This window comes from Neolamprologus brichardi, chromosome 15 (assembly GCF_056152115.1).
Source record: "Neolamprologus brichardi isolate AB-2024 chromosome 15, ASM5615211v1, whole genome shotgun sequence".
In the NCBI taxonomy this organism is placed as follows: Eukaryota; Metazoa; Chordata; class Actinopteri; order Cichliformes; family Cichlidae; genus Neolamprologus; species Neolamprologus brichardi.
In genome coordinates this window covers 1,051,049-1,070,495 of record NC_142118.1, presented here as the reverse complement: position 1 = coordinate 1,070,495, position 19,447 = coordinate 1,051,049, and the positions used below count along the sequence as shown (strand labels likewise).

The 19,447-nt window shown below is 40.8% G+C and overlaps 1 protein-coding gene across 5 annotated transcripts; it reads right to left on the bottom strand.

Moving 5' to 3' along the window:
- Nucleotides 1-12: 12 nt before the first annotated feature.
- Nucleotides 13-18,896, bottom strand: tdrd6a (tudor domain containing 6a). 5 transcript variants are annotated; one of them, XM_006792961.2, is made up of 18 exons: nucleotides 18,553-18,896; nucleotides 9,909-15,535; nucleotides 9,593-9,672; nucleotides 8,706-8,756; nucleotides 8,558-8,612; nucleotides 8,047-8,126; nucleotides 7,812-7,866; nucleotides 7,029-7,108; nucleotides 6,413-6,476; nucleotides 6,235-6,296; nucleotides 6,034-6,052; nucleotides 5,346-5,425; nucleotides 4,296-4,350; nucleotides 4,157-4,212; nucleotides 4,008-4,071; nucleotides 3,433-3,515; nucleotides 2,081-2,135; nucleotides 13-484 (listed from the first exon to the last, which is right to left on the bottom strand). In XM_006792961.2, exons 2-17 carry the CDS (start codon nucleotides 15,457-15,459, stop codon nucleotides 2,091-2,093), a joined length of 6,480 nt encoding a protein of 2,159 aa, XP_006793024.2. In that variant the 5' UTR covers nucleotides 15,460-15,535; nucleotides 18,553-18,896; the 3' UTR covers nucleotides 13-484; nucleotides 2,081-2,090. The 5 variants fall into 5 exon arrangements, 4 of the variants coding, with proteins under 4 accessions (XP_006793024.2, XP_006793025.2, XP_006793026.2 ...); XM_006792962.2 differs by having other exon boundaries at nucleotides 3,442-3,515; XM_006792963.2 differs by having other exon boundaries at nucleotides 7,029-7,084.
- Between the last annotated feature and the right edge of the window lie 551 nt (nucleotides 18,897-19,447).

The window sequence follows — 19,447 nt, the reverse complement described above, 5'->3', positions numbered from 1 at the left end:
ATGACTCATGTGCATGAATATTAATATTTATTGTGCCAACACAAATTTGCTTCAACTCGTCGATTAACACCAAATAGATTTTTTTCCATGCATTTCACAACAGCCACTGAAACCAGAGCAAAGAAACTAAAGACTCAAACATCTAAAGAATTGTTTGGCAGTTTATCAAAACAAACTCCTCATGTTTTATCAACTATTACCATATAAAGACTTTTAGCTTCACAGCTGTTTGTTTTTAGAGGAACAATGAAATAAGCAGATCAAAGGGTATGACGATAGGACGATAACACACAAAGAAGCCAAAACAATGACAACACTGGCATTGGGCACTTAAAATGAACACAGAAAAAATGAACTGAACCATCTGAAACAACACAAAACAATATGCAGTTACAGTAATCTTCTATTTAACGTCCAAAAAGAAAAGAAGAGGCAGTCACTCTGCCGGCTGCTGCTCAGCTGAACAGCTTTGACAGCTGGATTCCTGAAAGGAAGTTAGCAGCAACAAAGCAACAGTCAGCAAATACGCCTTTTTGTCTCCTCCTACTTTCAATGGTAACGTCATACATCAACATAACTCATTCAGAACAAACAGACAGGTATCTGTATCTGCACATGTTCCAGAAAGCAGGTTTAGTGGAAACGCTGAGATGAAGAAACTCTGACAGAACGCCAACTTCAGCTCTGAGTCAGTTACAAGAGCAGCAGCGTGTGATGCTAACGTGCACCGTGACAGGTTTCCTTCAACACGCCCCGAGTTTCTGTGCCTGAAGCAGCTGACAGTTTTAATTCTTCATTCATACAGTTGATAAAGATTTGATATCTTTTTAAAGACTCAAAGTTTCTTTTAACATGGCTGCTTTCATCATCAATCTGTCGTCAGTGCAGGGACTGAGAGCAATCAACACTGCAGACTTACTATCACAGAAACAAAATCTAGAATCTACAGCTGTGTGAAAAACAAAGTCGTCACAGGACCCTTACAAACCTGAGAAACCCTAAATCCACCGTCACATCTCTATAAGAGCAAAGCTTTGAGCTACAGCTCAGCCTCAGTAAAGTTGGAGTTCATGACAGTAAAACTACAGAAACACTGAATAAGTAGGAACGGCTGCCGGGGGAAAGCCTCTGGCAGTACAACTTAGGTTTGCAAAGTTACATCTGACTTTGGGCTGTTACATCACAAACACCCCATACAAACTGTCACAGAGGTGGAAGGCTGAGGACGGGTTTGTTTTGCAGCCACGTGACCTCGACACTTTGTACTCACTGAGTCAACCAAACTTAAGCTCGACTAGAATTCAAGCACAGCAGCAAACCTCCAACAGAAAAAGAAAAAGAATCAGTGTTGCAATGGCCAGACCTCAACACAGCTGCAAACCTCAATGAACCGAAGCTTTGTTGTGAAGAAGAGTGATCCAACATTTCTGCCAGTGTGTCAGACAAAATGATTGCTTCAAGTAACTGCTGCTGACCACTGGTTCAACAAGCTGGCTGAGTTCTGCTGCAGTTTTAAATGCTGCCTTATTTGAAAGTTTGAATCTCAACAACTTTGCCGCTGCAGATCACCGAGATTAATGTCTGATATCACAGAACAATCATTCTTTAAAGAAAAAAAACACCCTTCAGTTTGGGCCACATAAGGTTGCCGTCATGTAGACTCCCGTCGGGTTACTGCTGAACACCTCATCTACCAACACATAAGCACAAAAGTGTAAAAGTTGACTGACGAGGCTGAATAAAATCTCTTTTCTATTCATCGATCATATATTGATATTTTAGCTCTCCTGGTTTTTTGCGCTGCACTGAGTTGGCTGCACCATCAGAGTTCAGTGAGACTCAGAGTTTGTTACACCTGCTTTCTGAAACATCACTCAGCTCCACACTCGTGGTTATTTATTATATTTTAATATGAGCATCAAAGAAGTTGAGGCACAAGAAAGTGATTAGACATGTTTGCAGAATAAGAAGCACCCAATGACAGGCTCTTCATTTCTGTTACTACTTCCTACTCCAATGGTTACTTTGTATGAATGCTGTTCTTTCACCTGACCGGATTATTCTGGAGAACAAAACTTACCAAAACTGTCCTAAGGAGAAGGCAGCTCGTCTGTCGACACACTGTCATCACAACTCTGGAAATGTTAAAAAGGTTGAATGAAAAAACAGTAATGTGTGTTTGGTATTCTTTAGGCTAACATGAGTGCCATCTAGATACGTCGGTGGTACAATGAAGAGCACGTGCATAAGCAGTGTGCACTGAACATACTGTCAAATACCCAACAGAAAATGCAAGCACTTGCAGTCATGTGGAAAAAAAACATTCACAGCACTCGTGCAGAAAAATGAAGCACACCTCATGATTGGACATCTTGTAGAACAACAGTTATCATGAGCAGCAAATAATTTTCTGTATGAGTGTCAGTCTCAGCATCGGAGAAGGATCCACTTGTCTTTGCTTCAGTTCACTGAGGTTTTTTCTCAGCACAGCGTTGTAACTGGGCTGAGTCTCGACTCTGGCTGTTCTATTTCTTTTGCAGATCTGCTGCTGTGCGTAGGGATCATTGTCCTGTTACATGATCTGATTAAACCAAGCTTCAGCTGGTGGACAGACGGCCTCACATTTGACTTTAGAATATTTTTATATACAGAGAAGTGCCAAAACTCCTGCTTTTACAGAGGTGCTCACACCTGAAGATAATCAGTTAATGAAATGCATTTGAACATTAGCACCTGGCTGCTACTTAATTAATAAGGAAGCAGTAATAGTGTTGTTAGAAATGTGCAGAGTCCTGTGAAAACTCTTCCACATGACTGCAGAAGTGTAGAAATACACAAGTTAGATGCTTGAATGTTGCTCACCCTGTTAGTACTTTTTAGTGCCAAAAAATACATTTTGTGTTTAAGATATTACACTGCTATGTTAAAAGCATCATAAACTGAAAAAAAAACACAAACCTTTCCAGGAACATCCATAGCCTAAAAATGGTAAATGGTCTGTATTTGTATAGCGCTTTACTAGTCCCTAAGGACCCCAAAGCGCTTTACACATCCAGTCATCCACACATTCACACACTGGTGATGGCAGCTACATTGTAGCCACAGCCACCCTGGGGCGCACTGACAAAGGCGAGGCTGCCGGACACTGGCGCCACCGGGCCCTCTGACCACCACCAGTAGGCAACGGGTGAAGTGTCTTGCCCAAGGACACAACGACTGAGACTGTCCAAGCCGGGGCTCGAACCGGCAACCTTCCGATTACAAGGCGAACTCCCAACTCTTGAGCCACAATCGCCCCGCATAGCCTAATGTCAGTGAATCATCAACCATGTGATATTTATGACAGATGTCTTTTAGGGACAGTCCTAAAACATAAAATATCAAGTCTCCATATTTAGATTTAGACTTTAAACTGAATTCATTCATTTTTACCTTTCTTACCTCATTTTGTTGGGAAGGTGGACACTCCTGCAGCTCACACTCCTCCGTCAACATTTCAGCTTCCTCTTTTAGATCTGAAAAACAAGAATACATGAGTATATAATGAAGCGTGTTTCTTGATGCACGTTTATGTTTGTGAAATTAAATAATAAAAATACTTTTCATTTCTAAATGACAAAAATGCATACACACTGCAAATGAAGGCTTACAACAAGCATGGTCCTAGTTTAAAGGAATGAGGTCAGTGTGTGTACAGCTAAAGCTTCAGACTCCTCTCAATGCTCTGTGTCAGACTGGACTTTCTTTCTTGGCTCCATACAATGTTATTGAGAGGGGGCATCCATGCTGTGGTCACCTCAGACACACAGCCCTTGCTGTGGGTACAGAGGGTCCACCCACCTGCTGATGAAACCTTCTGTTTGAAATGAGCAGCTGTAGTAGCTACAGTGGCTTGGCTCAGTGCAGGTTACACAACCTTTAGCTGAACTGTGAATCACACCAAGCTACTGTAGTAGCCCAGAATTAAAATATAAAGCTGTAAATGAGCTCTTTAATTTAAACAGTACCTCTACAGACTTCTGTCAAACAGATCTCTCCAACAAGACAGGTCACCTCTTCAACAAGGCTATTCTGCACAGGAATACAAACAGTGTGTATAGTCTCTGCAGAGATACAATGTTACATTTAAACCTCAAATTGGAAAAATATGCATTACCAAATCTGAAGATTTAATAGCTGTGGAGGTCTGTGGCTCAGCATCAGATTGTAAAGCTGCAACAGAAAATATACAGGAAATGTAGCCCTATGCGTGTTATGTAATCAGATCTGATATTTAAAAAGCCAAGCTGACACACCAGAAAGTGTATCCTCACGAAGACACAACGTCTCATCTTCGGTTATCGAGTCGTCCTGAAACAAAACGATCACACTCATCACTTTAAAGCCCGCTCCAACAAACAGAAGCAGCTCGTGTTCAGTTTAACATCTGCTACATTTTCACTGATTCTTTTAGTTTCATTTCAAGTGATAAGAAGTTTCTTTCCTGGCCAAGTACATTTGATATGTGCAAGTCGTTAAGCCTTAAGGACCTGGTCTCATTTAATAAATTTAGGGCAATTTTAAATGATCTGGATGCAGTTGTTTCAAGCTGCACGTTTGGCCTGAATATTATTACCTTACTCCTGATAGTAGACAAGCACTTTTACTGTTTTTCTTTTTTTTATTGACACCAAAGTTTAAAATTGTATTGGTTTCTGTTTTATTTTCATTTATATTGCCTCTACTAAACTGTGTGTGCAACTAAATTTATGCAAATTGTGATAGTTCTGCTCTTTGTTCACCAGGATAATCTCATTAAGGGGTCTTCCCCTTCCCCCCGCCCCCAAATGAAGGCTAAAATAATAATAATAATAATAATAATAATAATAATAATAAAATAAATCTGCTAACAAACTTAATACTTCCATGTGTCCTTTCTTAGGCCGAGACGGTAATTTTTAAAGTGTAAATAAATCCAGTTTAACGTTTCGGAGCTGTCGTCACCTCCATATAAACATCAGCACTGAGCTCACACTTGGACATAAAATAATGAACTGGAATTAAAATGTTTGTTACCTCTCTGTGCACCAAATCACCAGATTCATGATTTTCTGCAACATTTAATCTTTTCTCTTATTTGAAACAGTGTTGAACGTAAACACCTTGATCACCATTTCCTCATCATCACCTGAGAACGTCTCTTACTGGAGGAGGCAGCACTCTGGCTCTGTCTGGCTTAACAAAGAAAGCTGATAACCACACTCGTTATCACCAACCTGGGTTTTTGGTTTTGTCGAACCAGCTAATGCGACCAAAGCCTGGCTGTGTTCAACTTGGTTTGTACTATACCCGTCTGATGTTCATACCCCGCTAGGAGTAGTTGTCCACGGTCCTCGATCCTCTAGGGCAACATCACCACCTTCCACTGTGTTCCCTGAAGGAGTGTCTGTTAAAGTAATAACACTTCATATCAACGCCACATCTTCACCTCATGTTTAATTTCATTCTATAATAAACAGAGTTTTGGCAACAAAGAGAACAAAGTGTGGGCATTCTCTCATCAAGCCACTAATCAATAACTTGTGCAGACATAACCTGCTGCACAGCAGATTACATTTAAATAAGAGCTCAAGGACAAAAACACCTCCTACCACAGCCGATGTGTTCCAGTCTTTGTCTTTAACTCATCATTTTATTGTATTTTTCTTCATGCTGGCTAAAAGAAATTTTGGCTGTCTGCTCCAAGAATAATTATATTGGTACAACTCCTTAAAAGTGTTAGCTAACATCTCTCTTTATGGTACACCTGTTTTAATAGCAACCTCCATTATGTGTTCCAATATTATAGTTTGTTCTTTGTTTGTAAAATATGAGCTCTGCTGCCAGCAGACCCATGCATCTGTCCAGCTGTCAGAGACTGCAATCATGCACTTGTTGCATGCACTGTTATTATAGGCTGCTGGTTAAATTATCCTCATATTTGTTTATATTAATATTGTAATAAGAAGTTTGCAGTGTCATATGTTGTGTAACTCAGTATTAAAAATGACTCACCAAGCGATCCATTCTGGACCTATAAAAGAAGAAGTTGTACTACTTTACTGTCAGGAAATACAGAGACAAGAGAAATAAAGTGTTCTACAGGGTCAGTATGTGTCAGATAAATTTACCTGTGAAAAGCCTAATCACGTATGAGCTATACAGCTGCAAGACATTGTTGTTTAGTTACTCTGAAAACCAACAGAAACAAATTACCGTTTCCTCTGCTGTCACACAGCTCAGACAGTCTTCACCATCACCACTCGGCTTTTTTTGCTCTGCAGTAAAAAAACAAAACAAAACTGCGTGCATATCTAAAAGGAGGACTTCACAGAGAAACTGAATATTACTCAGAAGCAGTGAACTGTACACTCCCTGATCTGAAGTCTGATACCTGTGCAGACATCTGTTACGCAAGCCTCTTCAGTACAACAGGTCACTTCTTCAATCTCATCACCCTAAAAAAAAATAACAAAAAAGTAATCTTGGTGATTAAAATATTTGTAGTCTAATTTTACAATTCTGTAGCTTCAAATCCATTTCTGCATGCGAGTATATTTTGTAACCTCTGCTTGTTTTCCGTAGCAAATCCCAAATCAAAATCTGTGCTTTAACATATTTTTAAAATAAAATTTCAGAACAATGTTGAAATTATGTTTTACACTTCAAATTAGAGACTACACAATCAATATAAAAACTGCACATGGCAAAAAATAAATACATTTTAAAAAGCTGATCTGAAGACATCACTTCAATGTGTTTTTCAATATTTACTGAGCAATATATCCTCAGCCATGCATCCCATGAACTGATTGCAGATTTTGTTTGTTTTTTTGCCTCGTTGGTCAATGTATTCTGTGCACTGTCACCACAATATAATTTTTTATTTTATTTTTTAAATACATGAGCAGTTACATGTCCCTGGTGGGACAATGTATCACCACTTAAAAAGGCAGTTATTGGCAGTCAGAAGACAGCACACATACAGACACACTCCACTATCTAGTTACCTTCTCCAGCGAGGACACAGTGCACGTGAGGGGCTCACTGGCAGCTTCGTCAGTGTCTGCGAGATCCAAACACAGACAAGCTGGAAAGTTTTAAATGGGGAATGATAGCTTACTTGCTTAAAAAAATAACCACATCATTGGCATATCTATACTATATTGCCAAAAAGTATTCACTCATCTGCCTTCACCAACATATGAACTTAAGTTGCATTCCAATCTTAATCCAAAGGATTTAATATAATGTCCGGCTACCCTTTGCTTGCAGCTAAAACAGCTCTTCCATCTCTTCCACCACAAGGTTTAGAAGTGTGTTTATGTTCTAGAGTCTAGTGGCAGCATGCTTTACACCACTGCATCCAAGGACCTCTGCACCTCAGCATCTGCTGGCCCTGCTATGCGATTTTACGTGACCTTCCACTGAGCTGCAGTAGCTGAGCTGCTGTCATTTCCAATCACTTCTACTTCATATTAATACTTAGTAGCGAGGACATTTCACAACTGCACTTGTTCCACAGGTGGCATGCTAACACAGTAACACACTGAGCTCCTGAGAGCGACCCATTCCTTTACAAATATTTGCAGTAGCGGTCTGCCTGCCTAGATACTTAATTCTATTTGCATGTGACCATGGAAGTGATTGGAACACTGAAATTCACTGATTTGGATGGGTGAGTGAATACTTTTGGCAGTATGGTGTACTGTTGTTTCATGCGAGGTTCATGCTTGCAGACTTGCATTTGAACTTAACATGTAAATATCAAATCTGGCAAAATCTCATCAAACCTGAATTTGGAATGTTGAGATGAACCAAGGACTCCTCATCGCTCACAGAGTCACTCTGAAATAGAGCAGATTAATCTTTACTCACCTGAGAGTTGGGGACTATATCAGTGTAGTAAGAGCATTTTACCCTTAGTCACAACAGTAAATAATCAATCTGATATTTACTAATCATGACAAAAGCAGAACTGCTTAACATTGATACCAATATTACAGTATATCCTCGTCCCCAGCATACCTCAGCTTGTGTGGTAGCACATGGAACCTCTTGCTGACTCATCCCATCTCCGGCCTCACTTTCCGGTTCATTGGGAGCACCTTTGTGGACAATTGCACCCATTTATACCCCATATCATCAGCCTGAGACATTTCTCAATACGAGTACTTGTGAGTACTTGTGTTCTTTTGAAACATCATCAGTTGTGTTTTCTCTCATCAGTAAAACCATGACAAACTTTCACACCTTATACTAAACTGAATCAATTTCAGATTTAGTCTTCTATAGTCTTATGAAATGTAGTCAACTAAAACTAGACTAAAGCTAAAAGCATTTAGATCCTTAAATTATATCTAAAACTTAATGTTTCAAAAGACTATGACTTAAACTAAATCAACGCTGTAACTGTGGCCGTCAGCTGGCCAAACTACAGAAAGTAACCTCGTTGTTTTTTCATTCCCTTTCACTTTAAGCCTTTCAAAATGAAAAACCACCGTATCAAGAGTTGGATGACAAAATAAGAAGCACTCACTGCACAACTGCTCCTCAGGAGGCACAAGGGAGGGCAGCACTAATTCAGTCGGAATCTGAAGAAAAGAACAAAGTAAACAAAATTATGTCCTTGTCAATGTTCTAATAGTTTAATCCAATCAAATGTCTTGTGCTGTCATTTCTTGTACCTGTTTTGAGACTTCAGTACTTTCCATGAGACTTACAGCGTTCCTTGGAACCTTGAGAAAATGGAAGATACCAATATGTACGTATGTGATCAACAATTTTAAATTACAGAATGAGGCTTTAAAGTAGGGCTGTGCGATATGACCAAAATCTCATCCTGATATGACATTTCTCATCCCGATAATGATATGTATCACAATATAGTGCATTTTCTGTAAATTCCGTGAATCTTGGGCAACTCGACTTGTGTGAAGTGTTTTCATGCATGAAACTATATATTTTTAGTTACAAGTTGTAACGGACGCCATTTTCTTTGTGAGTATTTATTACATGGCGTGGTGCGGGGAAAAGCCTGTTCTAACGTTTGAGGTGTATTTTGAGCACCTGGCGGTTCTTTTTGGTTCTCGTCCATAAACTCTCTCCGTACTCTTTCACGTGATTCGTGCGTAGGTGGTAGAAGAGGTTTGTCGTGTTTGAGTCTGAAGTGGGGACCGGTTTGCAGCATAATTTGCATCGTACAGTTTTCTGGTCCGCGTCAGACTTTTCCTAACCAAACCATGTCCATGCTACAGAGGTAGCCCCTCGTTTAGAAATAAGGTCCTCGATTTGTTTTGACTGGTCCTTCTGTTTGGAGCTAACTGGTTCTGCCTCATCATCAACGGCCATGCTGGTATTCTCTGTGCCTGCATGGTGGCCATCCAAACGATGAAAAAATATTGCCGTAAACGGTTTATTTTGCGACACCATGAAACAAACGATAGTGTATAATATGAAATTACAGATGTTTTAATTTTATCATCCAATATATTTCATCATATCGCACAGTCCTACTTTTAAGGCTTTTAAAAAGATCATCAGTTTATTTCGACATAATGAAGTTTAAATCTACCAATTTCACAGTTGTCCTACGGTTCAGGGAAGTACCACTTCCTACAGAAGCTGTTACTCCATCTTGGTTTTTGGCTAGATCTGGAAATAGAAAAAGGAAAATGCAACACATATGAAATCATTAACTTGCATAATAACTGACAACATGTGAGACTCAACTCCATCAGACTCCAGCAAGCAAATGTAATATTATTACACAGGTATTTTTCCAGAATGACATGGCGTTCATTATGATTTGAGCAGATTTGAACTCAACCATATTGTGTGCTAACAAGGAGAAAAACATTTTTAAAAAGAGAAATTAAGCTCTTTCTTACCAGAAACATTCATGATGTCAGAGCTGTAGGAAACTGTGTTCATCTCTTCAAGTAGAGATTCCTTGTCAGTGTTTGCAGTTCTCTCATGGTCATCTGTTGTCTCTAAAAGGTTCTCATCCACTGGAGAACTTGAGACGTTGGGCCCAAGAGGGTCCATTACCAAGACTTGCTCCTCTTCAGGTTCTTTGTTAGTGTCCTCCATGTTAAAGTTCACAGTCAAAACATTTTGGTCTTTGTCATCAAGTGGCGACAATATACTTTCATCTATACCACTATCACCAGGAAATCTGTCCTTGATCTGTCTTTCTTCTTGGATCCCAAAAATCTCAAGATGAACTGAATCTTTAGAGGACTTTGGAGTACTTAATTTTTGTACCTCATCTTCTGTGCAAGGCTCAAACTGATCAGTGCTGAGCTCGTCACTGTTGTCTTTCTCAAAGTGGATATGAGATTTGTCTGCTTCTTGGGTTTTGGGATTCTCTACTTGATCGTCAGATACCACAGACTCATTTACAGATGAGTCAGTCTGCACTGATGCTTCATCTGAATCAGGCGGTTCATCTGCTTTGGCTTTATTTTCGGTTATGAAGCTCTTCCACCAGGTTTTCATCAACTCGTTTATCACCTGACCTTCGCATTCCACCTGCACAAAGATTGTTCCTGTAGCTCTTGCTAGTTTTGTGACAGTCAACTGCAACAGTTTGACATCTATGAGTGCAGACAATTCAACCTTTGCTCCACTTTCCCAATATCCACACAAAACATCAAAGCCTTCAAGCTCGCACAAAAATGCCTGTGGTGGAATCTTCAACAAGCAAGGTGGCATTTCTCTCACATCTGTTATGCTGACTCTAGCCTTGTTTCCATAGTCCAAAAAGAAAACAGAGAGCTCACCCTCATTTTTGTCAATGACCTCTGCACGATACCACAACTCATCGTCTAAAAAGCGAGCAATACATAGACTTCCAGGAACAAGAGCATCTGGATCAATATGGTTCTGACCTGCTGAATTCTCAACTTCTGAGAGACCTAATAAGATCTCATCATGTTCTTCTGAACTAGCAGACTGACACCAGAAAGTCTGATCATCATTTATGACTGTGATATAGGCTTCCAATTTCTGCCCCTCAAAAAGGTCTTCCAGAAAGTTATGTGGGGAGCAGTGGCTCAGCACTGATCTCTCTGGCACTTCTCTGATATCAGATACCTGGGATGGCTCCTTCCTTTCCTTTACTTGCTCAAGTTTCTCTGAAGTGATTTCAGGATCTACAGTAGGCACTTTATACGTAACCTTCACACCATTGTCTTCAAGGTTAACTTCCCACACAGACCCAATTTTCCTGACAAACTGGCACTTGAACACTTTTTCTCCACTGCTAGAAATCTTTTCTTTGAAAGCCGACACCACATCTGGATCAACTACAACCTGTTCCCCGAGACCAGCAGCATCACTCAGCATACAGTGTGTGCTGTACATTGGCAGCTGCAAGAATTTCTCGTGGAGTCTGCCCATCTTGGAAAGTGGAGTCATGGCTGTATTGCCAAAATCAACAAACTCAATGAGAGCCATTGCATCACCATGGAGTTCTCTTACAACTGCTCGGTACCATGAGGAATCATCTGCGAACTGTGCTTGAACAAGGTCATCTGGTAGCACGTTTTTGAGCCTGTTGGTTTCTGGAGTTGAATTGGGGTCATTGAGCTTTTCTACCAGGGAATATATATGATCCTCATCCCTTACACACTGCACATAGAAACTTAATGGGCTGTTGCAATGTGACATGTAGACATCTGCTACCATACCAGGTGTGATAGAATTTGAGGGCAAGTCTGAAAGTTTAGGAAGCTTTTCAGCATTACTTTCCTTTTGGGATTCTGTGCCATTTACTGTTGACTTGAGTTTCTTGGTATCTGTTGGAAGATGTGAAGATCTGACATTGCCACCAGCAGATGACTGCCTTTGCTGTGGAGGTGTGTACAACTCTAGTCGTGGACTCTTGATCCTTTGACCATTTTCATGAACTGACTTTGTTGTTTTGTTCCAAAGGTTCATTTCATTAGATTTCCTGTCATCCCTTAAAGTAAACGGAGGTTTTGAAGCAGAGAAACTGTTTTTCTTCAGGAATTGTGTGTCATCTTCCATTTTTGTGGTCCGTTTTGTCGTCTTTTGCGAACAACTCGGTGAAGCCTCAAAAGCTCTCCGACCATGGCAAACAACCTGGCTTTCTGTGTGCATCTCAATCTGAAACTTTTTCTTGAGCTTTGAATTGATCTGAGTGTTTCCAAGATAGAGCTCAACTAGCACTTTCCCATCAGGTTCTCTGGCCACTACCAGCGCTCGGAATTTGCATTCTGTTGCAGTTGTCTCAAACCAGCTGTTCACCTCACTGGAAACATTGGCAGGGACATCAGAAAGACCACACACCACTGCTTGCACAGGCACAGACATGATGTCGTTTGCCTCTCTGGGAACTGGGAGCAAGTCAGATTTATCTACTTCAATAGTGTCCCCGTAATCCACAAAATGAACCAGGAGTGCTGGCTTTGTGGCCTTGATCTGCCCTCTGTACCACTGCCCATCAGTATACCTTGCAAAGCACAGAGTTCCAAAGACTGCTGGAAGCTTCACATTCTCAAGCTGACGACAAAAACTGCTCACTTTCATCTTGAGGTCATTTATCACATCAGCATTCTTTTCAAGCTGGCAGTAGAACTGATTGACATTGTTCACACATGTCACTGTGACCTCTTCCTCCATCCCAGTTTTGACACTGTGTGTTGAGTAGTAGTATGTATCCAGACGAAAAGATGGTCCCATAGCTTTTTTGGGAGGTGTACCTTTCATGACATTTACCATACTACTGCAAATACTCTCAAATGGAGTTTCTAGATCCACAATGTTGGAAACAATCTTCTGCTCACTGCACATGACAGCATATATGGTGCATTTCAGAATCACAAAGTTGGAAGCAGCCGAGTCCACAAAGTTTTTAAACCTTTCTACTGCCTCTTCGCTCCACTCAGTTACAGCAGATGTAGGGTCAATGGGATTCAACAGACTGCATCGAAAAGCCTGACCGTGCAGAGTAAGAAATTCTGGGCCGATTCTCCTCAGGTCTTGGAAGGAGACCGTCTTTGTCTGGCCATAGTCAACAAACAACACATCCACATGAGCGGTTTCATGTTTATGAATCGCAAGGGCCCTGTACCACAATCCGTTACCAGGGTGACGAGCAACACAAGCCGTTTCGACATTTGGCTGAAACTCACTGCCTGCATAGCGTGCCTGTATGTCATCCATGAGCAATTTCAAGAGTCCTGCATTATAAACTAGCTGGCACCAAAAGTCGCTTGGGCTCTCAATGAAGGACACATTGACATCAAGGACACTTCCGATAGGAAACATGTGTTCCTTAAAGGTAGCCATTCTTCCTTCTTTCTGGCTAAGGCCAACTATGTTTTGGACTTGGAGAGCCAATCCAGTGTTCTTATTCCCACATGGTGGGCTGGCAACTGGATATTGTGTGGGAGGAGTAATAGCAGGATGCATTGTGTCTTTGCACTGCCCTGGTTTGCCAGCCTTTTCAGCAAGACCAGAACTACACAACAGTGTACTGACTTGTTGTTCTCCCTCTGCTTTGGGATCTGTCAGATGGACAACATAGCCACTATCATATTTGGCCAGTACATGTACTTTTAGTTCTTTATCAGTTACTGCTTTTCTGAAAAAGGCAGAGGCACTCTGACTCCATCTCCCATCTTTAGGTCTGACACCAGCCAGAGTACATTTTAGTGCCAATCGTGGCAGCTTTTTGAACTCAGCAGGAAGTATCCTGAGGTTTCTCCTATCGACCACTTCTGTATTTCCATAATCAACAAAGAATACCTCGACCTGTGTCTCACCAACTTCAGTCACAGTTGCTCTGTAGAAATCACCATCTGCTGCTTTGACTGCACAGTAGAGTCCAACAGTTGGAATTCTAACAGATCCTTTATTCAGAGAATCTTTGTAGAGATGGTAGATAGTATCCATTAATTCATTCAACTGCTTTGTATAGTTTTGCGTTTGGATGTAAAACTCTGATGGGTTTGTTACATGCTGAACAACTGCCACATGTAAGGAGTTTACCAGGAGAACTTCAGCAGGCACCCTCTCTGCAACTGCTTTCCCTTCTTTTTCTTCCACAACTTCTCCAGGAGTTAGCGGCGTTCTTTCTTGCTGGGCTGGATGCGGTTGCCTGTGTGCTGTGTTGCGGATAGCATAATCTTCCAGTGTTTTTTCACAGTCCAGCAAACAGCCCTCTTTGGAACCAAACAAGATGTTCATGTTTGTATTGTCATCTCCATAAAGAGTGACATAGTGAACACCCTCTGAGATGCTTTGGTACTCAAATTTGGCAATCATCGTCTTGTACAGCAGGAGAGACTTGAGGTAGTCAATTCGGGTGGTTGTCCATCCTACCCCTTTGTCAATAACTCCATGGAGAGAGCAGATGTAGGTGACAACTGGCATCCTAAAGAACTCTGCAGCCAGTGACCTTACATTCTCCACTTTAACAAACTCTTTGGTTCCACTGTCAACATTCAATACTTCCACCATGTTACTGGTTGGAAATACCTGCTGTAGAATAGAGCGGTACCATTTGCCATCACTTCCTCTTGCAGAACATGGAGACCCAATCATATCTGGGCCTATAACGCAATTGGGCATTCTCCCTTCGCAGCTCTGTGTAAGTTGATCTGACAGTTTCTTCAGTTCTTGAGAGAAGACCTTTAACTGGCAAAAAATCCTCTGTGGGTTTGTCACTTCTGTTACAACGACTGTCTCTACAGTTCCTCCCTGTAGCTCTGGGTACATGAACACCTCTTGCTTGCGCAGTTGTTCAACAGGTCCCACGGACAGCCGTTTGATCTCTGGAAAAACCTCAGCTCCACTATGGGGCTGCACTGACTTTAGGACAAAGTCCTGGAAGATGTTTGGGGATAGTTTCTTAGCAAATCCCATCTCATACATTTGTTTGGATATGCAAGGTATGTGCAGGAGGAATGTTCTGTTCAGGACTAGTACTTGCTGCACATGTGCTGACACACACTTCCCAGTTAGAGATTTCAGAAATTCAAGCGCCATTGGGGACCATTTGTTCTCAAGTGACAGTGGTAGCACATTAGCTAGCACACAAAACTCCACTTCAGGAGGCAGTTGGAAATGCTCCTTTTTACCCCATGCAAGCCTACTTGTGATGGCACGGCATGTTGTTCCTTTGTCAATGAGGAACACTGTGTATTTCGAGCCATTACTTGAGACTATGCGAGCCCTATACCAAATACTCTCAATCTGAACCAAGCATTGGTCACCAGGTTTTCCTTCCAGTTCTTGCAAAGAGTCCCCAGGGGACTGGATGTCTTTGGCTAGACGTTCATACTCTGCAGTCCTCTCCAGGCTAAATTTTCCCCAGAATTCCACAAGTACACAATGGGGATGCACATGGACCTTGGATATGAGAACAGTTACATCTGATCCTCGTGTAGGGAGTCCTAAGATTGACGACATTTTGGCAGTTTCATCAAATCTAGCTACCCATGATTTGTCACCTCTAAACACCGCTGCATGAGGATCTGGATCTTATCTGGAAAACACAGGAACACACACACACACACACACACACACACACACACACATAAACACACTAAATGTAACAACCAGTGGTATAAATTTGACGTTGCCTCATTTGAGTTATCACATTTACAAGATTCTTAGAAAACCTGACCTCTGACCTTGAGATTCACCACTGAGATTTGAACTTCTCCAAGATTTTTAGCAGATACATACATGGTATGAGTTTCAGAATCCTACATTGCCCCATTCTTGAGTTACTGCATTCACAAACTTGTGTCCACGGCGTGGTTATATCACCTACCCCTAATTTATGTAGTAGAGCAGCAGTTCCCAACCTTTTTTGCCCCATGGACGGTTTAATGTCAGATAATATTTTCACGGACGGGCCTTTAAGGTGTAGCAGATAAATAAAACAAAATAAAATTATACGACCAAGACAAAAACTCTGGTATTTTGTAAATATAATAATAAACGCAAATTCACTGTGTAATTGTATAACTTTATTAGCAGCGTCCTCCTAAAAGGCACCAACAACATTAAGAGTAACATCCTCCTCTCTGCCCCTTAATGCTCTCTGGTCACTATAGTAACACTTAAATATTTCTTTTAAAATAAGACACAACTACAACACAGGAAAAGACAGAGTTAACGATAAAAACCCTGAAAACCATACGTTTCACACCCGACCCTCAACTCTCGCGGCCCGGAGGTTAGGGACCACTGTAGTAGAGCAGAATCTCAGTATGCAAGGGTCAGACAGTGACGCTACAATGTCTAGAAAGTTCTGTATTATTCCACCGCAATCAAGATGCCAATCCCAGTTGCCATTTTTTCAGTGTCCTTAAGTATATCACTTTGTCAACAGCAAAGTCCTCAATGGTCACAGACAAAGCTGCCTGTACAGGGCTCGCAAATTTTCAAAATCCCTGGTAGCCCTTCGGGCAGGGACTCTTCAGTTTTTGGTAGCCCAAAATAAATTTAAGTAGCCCGAATAAAAAAGAGAGCAATTTTTTGATTGATGTTTGTTTCCTGTTTTGTTTCCTTTACATTATACATTAAAGTATAATATTGTAACGGAAACAAAACATTAATCAAAAAATTGTTGAAACACAAATTACAACATTGTATAAAAATTACAATCATCAACACAAATACTTGGTTCTAATTGAACAGAAATTTCTATGAACGTGTAAGAACTGTGTAGGACATGAATCAGTCTGTGTCAGATCCTGAATTTGAAATTTCCACTGAAGTCACGGTAAGAGGCAAGTGGAACCAAGATCTAGGCCATTTGCTTTTTGAAGTTTGCAAAGACTGCTAAATTTTGCCAGTGGTAGTTCACTCTTCGCAACATAGTACGCTGTTCTATTTGCAATTGCTGTTTGTTCTGGGAAAGATATTGCAAATTGAGCAATAATGCATTTCTTGCATTTCTCATGGGTTCTAATAGGGGCCTTTCTTAAAATTACTGGTCCCAGTAACAAAGGCGCTTCTCGACTCAGAAATCGAGGGAAAACCAACAACACACCCGGCAGAACATTATGTTATTTACACGGGTGCACATAAGTGGTCCGCATGTGCGCATTCGCTGTCAAAATAAAAGACGCGCACCAGATAAGAAGTTGCAACGCGCGTTTACGTCCATATAAAAGGCTGTTTTTGTCCACTAGAGTGGGATTTTCACGGCACATTCTGCACCAAATCTCTGTGCGTTCATCATTTGTTTGAAGCCAGCTCACCTCCTGCACTTGTCCGAGAATAAGCGCTTCTTTTGTGGTTCGGACTCCTTCTGACATTTCTTTGGAGGTGGAGGAATACCAAAGTAATTGCTTAAAGGAGCTTCTTCGACATCTTTAAGAGTTCTAAACAAATGTCTGTCCTCCTCCAGAAAATGTGTATGTACGCAAACACGCGTTGCAACTTCTTATCTTGTGCACGTTTTTTATTTTGACAGCGAATGCGCACCTGCGGACCACTTATGTGCCGCCCTGGTTATTTAGCTCGTCATATTGCAGCCACAGAAATTCTTTTGTCCATGAAACCATAAAGCTGCACTTTCTTTTTGCCTTATAGTCTGATTTGTCATAACTTTTCCGTTTTGTGGTAAGCTTTTCTTTGGCTGTCATTGCCGGAAACTGGAGTTTGGCTGGGCCGCGCTATGAATTCTGGGATAAGGTGGGCCACGAAGGACACACCCGACCCATCCTTCAAATTCGGGGAAAAGGAGGACGCATTTGTCGGCTGCATTCGGAGAAGTCTACGAATTTGGACAGCCTTCGGCGCGTCGCTGTGACGTAATCGGTCTACAAATGCGGCCTGAGAAGGATGCAGCCCATGAATTGAGACCCGACTGCTCCTTACCAACCACCAAGGAACGTATGAGCTCCAATGTCAAAGAAAACCGTTAGTAATACCTGTAAAAACTCCCAATGATGCAGTAGAAAAAAAACTGCGGTCGTATTATAAGCACATTTATCTTGGTAGCTACTGTAATTACATTCGTTTGTGTGCCCCGCAAAGACCCGCTCTGCAGAGAACTTCACAGGCATACATTAAATTACTGGGTTGCAGTGATGATAAGTAAATGTGTCTAACAGTGGGGTCAAGTAAAGCCTCAACCGTCTAAATAGAAGGAACTTTTTCTTCTCTTTTTTCCACGACAAGATTTAACTTCCAAATTTTAAATATATTTTTCAATTATTTTAAATATTTTAAACGAGGCGAAAAACAGCACACAGGTTATCACAGAAATGTTTGACAGCATCTTGAAAATTAGCACTATTAGCACAACCCTATCGTTTAGTTATTGTCTTTTCTGACAGTCCAGTCTAGTATCAGAAAACAACATTATTTCAAACCTTTCATGTTAAGAACTTATTTTAATGCTAACTAATTACCTATTATCACACGTTACTTCAATAACGCAAAAGCTAGCATCATATCAGGTACTAAGTTAATAGGCGAGGGCAGTTTAAAAGCACACAGAATTACAGTAGCGAACCATGGAGGATTTAGTACAGAACTTACCGTTTTTACACCTGAAAATCCTGCCGAGTGTTCTGGAAGTACCGTCGACGTTAGCTCCCAGAAGACCTGCCACCGTTAGCCTAGCCAAAAAGAAAAAAAAACCGCCCGTAGCCCCAGCGGCGCTAAACTTCTCCTCACCTAAACTTCGCAGATTTAACCCAGTGAGCTAAATGTTAGTCCAGGCTCGGTGTTTTTATCGTTTCGTGTAATTTGTCTAACACTTTTAAAGACTGATTTTTGTGGTAACAAAATAATCGAACTCCACAGCAACTCGACGACCGATTACCGTTAACAAGTCCAACTCCCAACCACGCGCGTGCCCAAAGTCGTTTCCCTCCTCTCTACCTCCCACCCGGAACTGTTATTCGCGCTTTTTTTTTCTTTTTCCTTTTTTGTCCCGTGCTCATATTAGTATATGGTGCAATATAAAATGAAATAAAATTCCACAATTAGATTTATTCGATTTTGTTTTTAAATTAATTTGTTAATGACCCATCTGTCACGTTTTTCTAAAAGTTATCTGAAAAGCATTCAGTTAAAGTAGGAACACTCACTAGAGAGGTCACACTTCTCCTATAAATAAAAATAACAATATTTAAAATACAACTTTAATGTATACTTTCTAAACTATAAAACGTACCAAGAAATGAATTTTCTATGAATTAGTTGTGACTCATATTTGTCTTGAACATGTCTTAAAGAACTCAAACTATTATATTCTCTTAGAAGAGCACTTTACTCTCAGATTAATGTTTACCTGTTTTGTTTTTTTTTAAGTTACCAAAAGTAGAATCGGAGAAAGAGCCTAAACTATTTATTAGTTATGCTGCTGGTTTCCGTCCATTGAACTGGTTTTGGTTCCGTTCCTGTAAAGGCTGTTCTTCCTTGCTACTGT

Coding starts and splice junctions, on each gene's coding strand:
- tdrd6a (XM_006792961.2), bottom strand. CDS start 15,459: ATGTCGTCAATCTTAGGACTCCCTACACGAGGATCAGATGTAACTGTT. Junction 6,297..6,412: donor CGTAACAGATGTCTGCACAG/GTATCAGACTTC, acceptor TTTTTACTGCAG/AGCAAAAAAAGCCGAGTGGT. Junction 4,072..4,156: donor CTATTAAATCTTCAGATTTG/GTAATGCATATT, acceptor ATTCCTGTGCAG/AATAGCCTTGTTGAAGAGGT.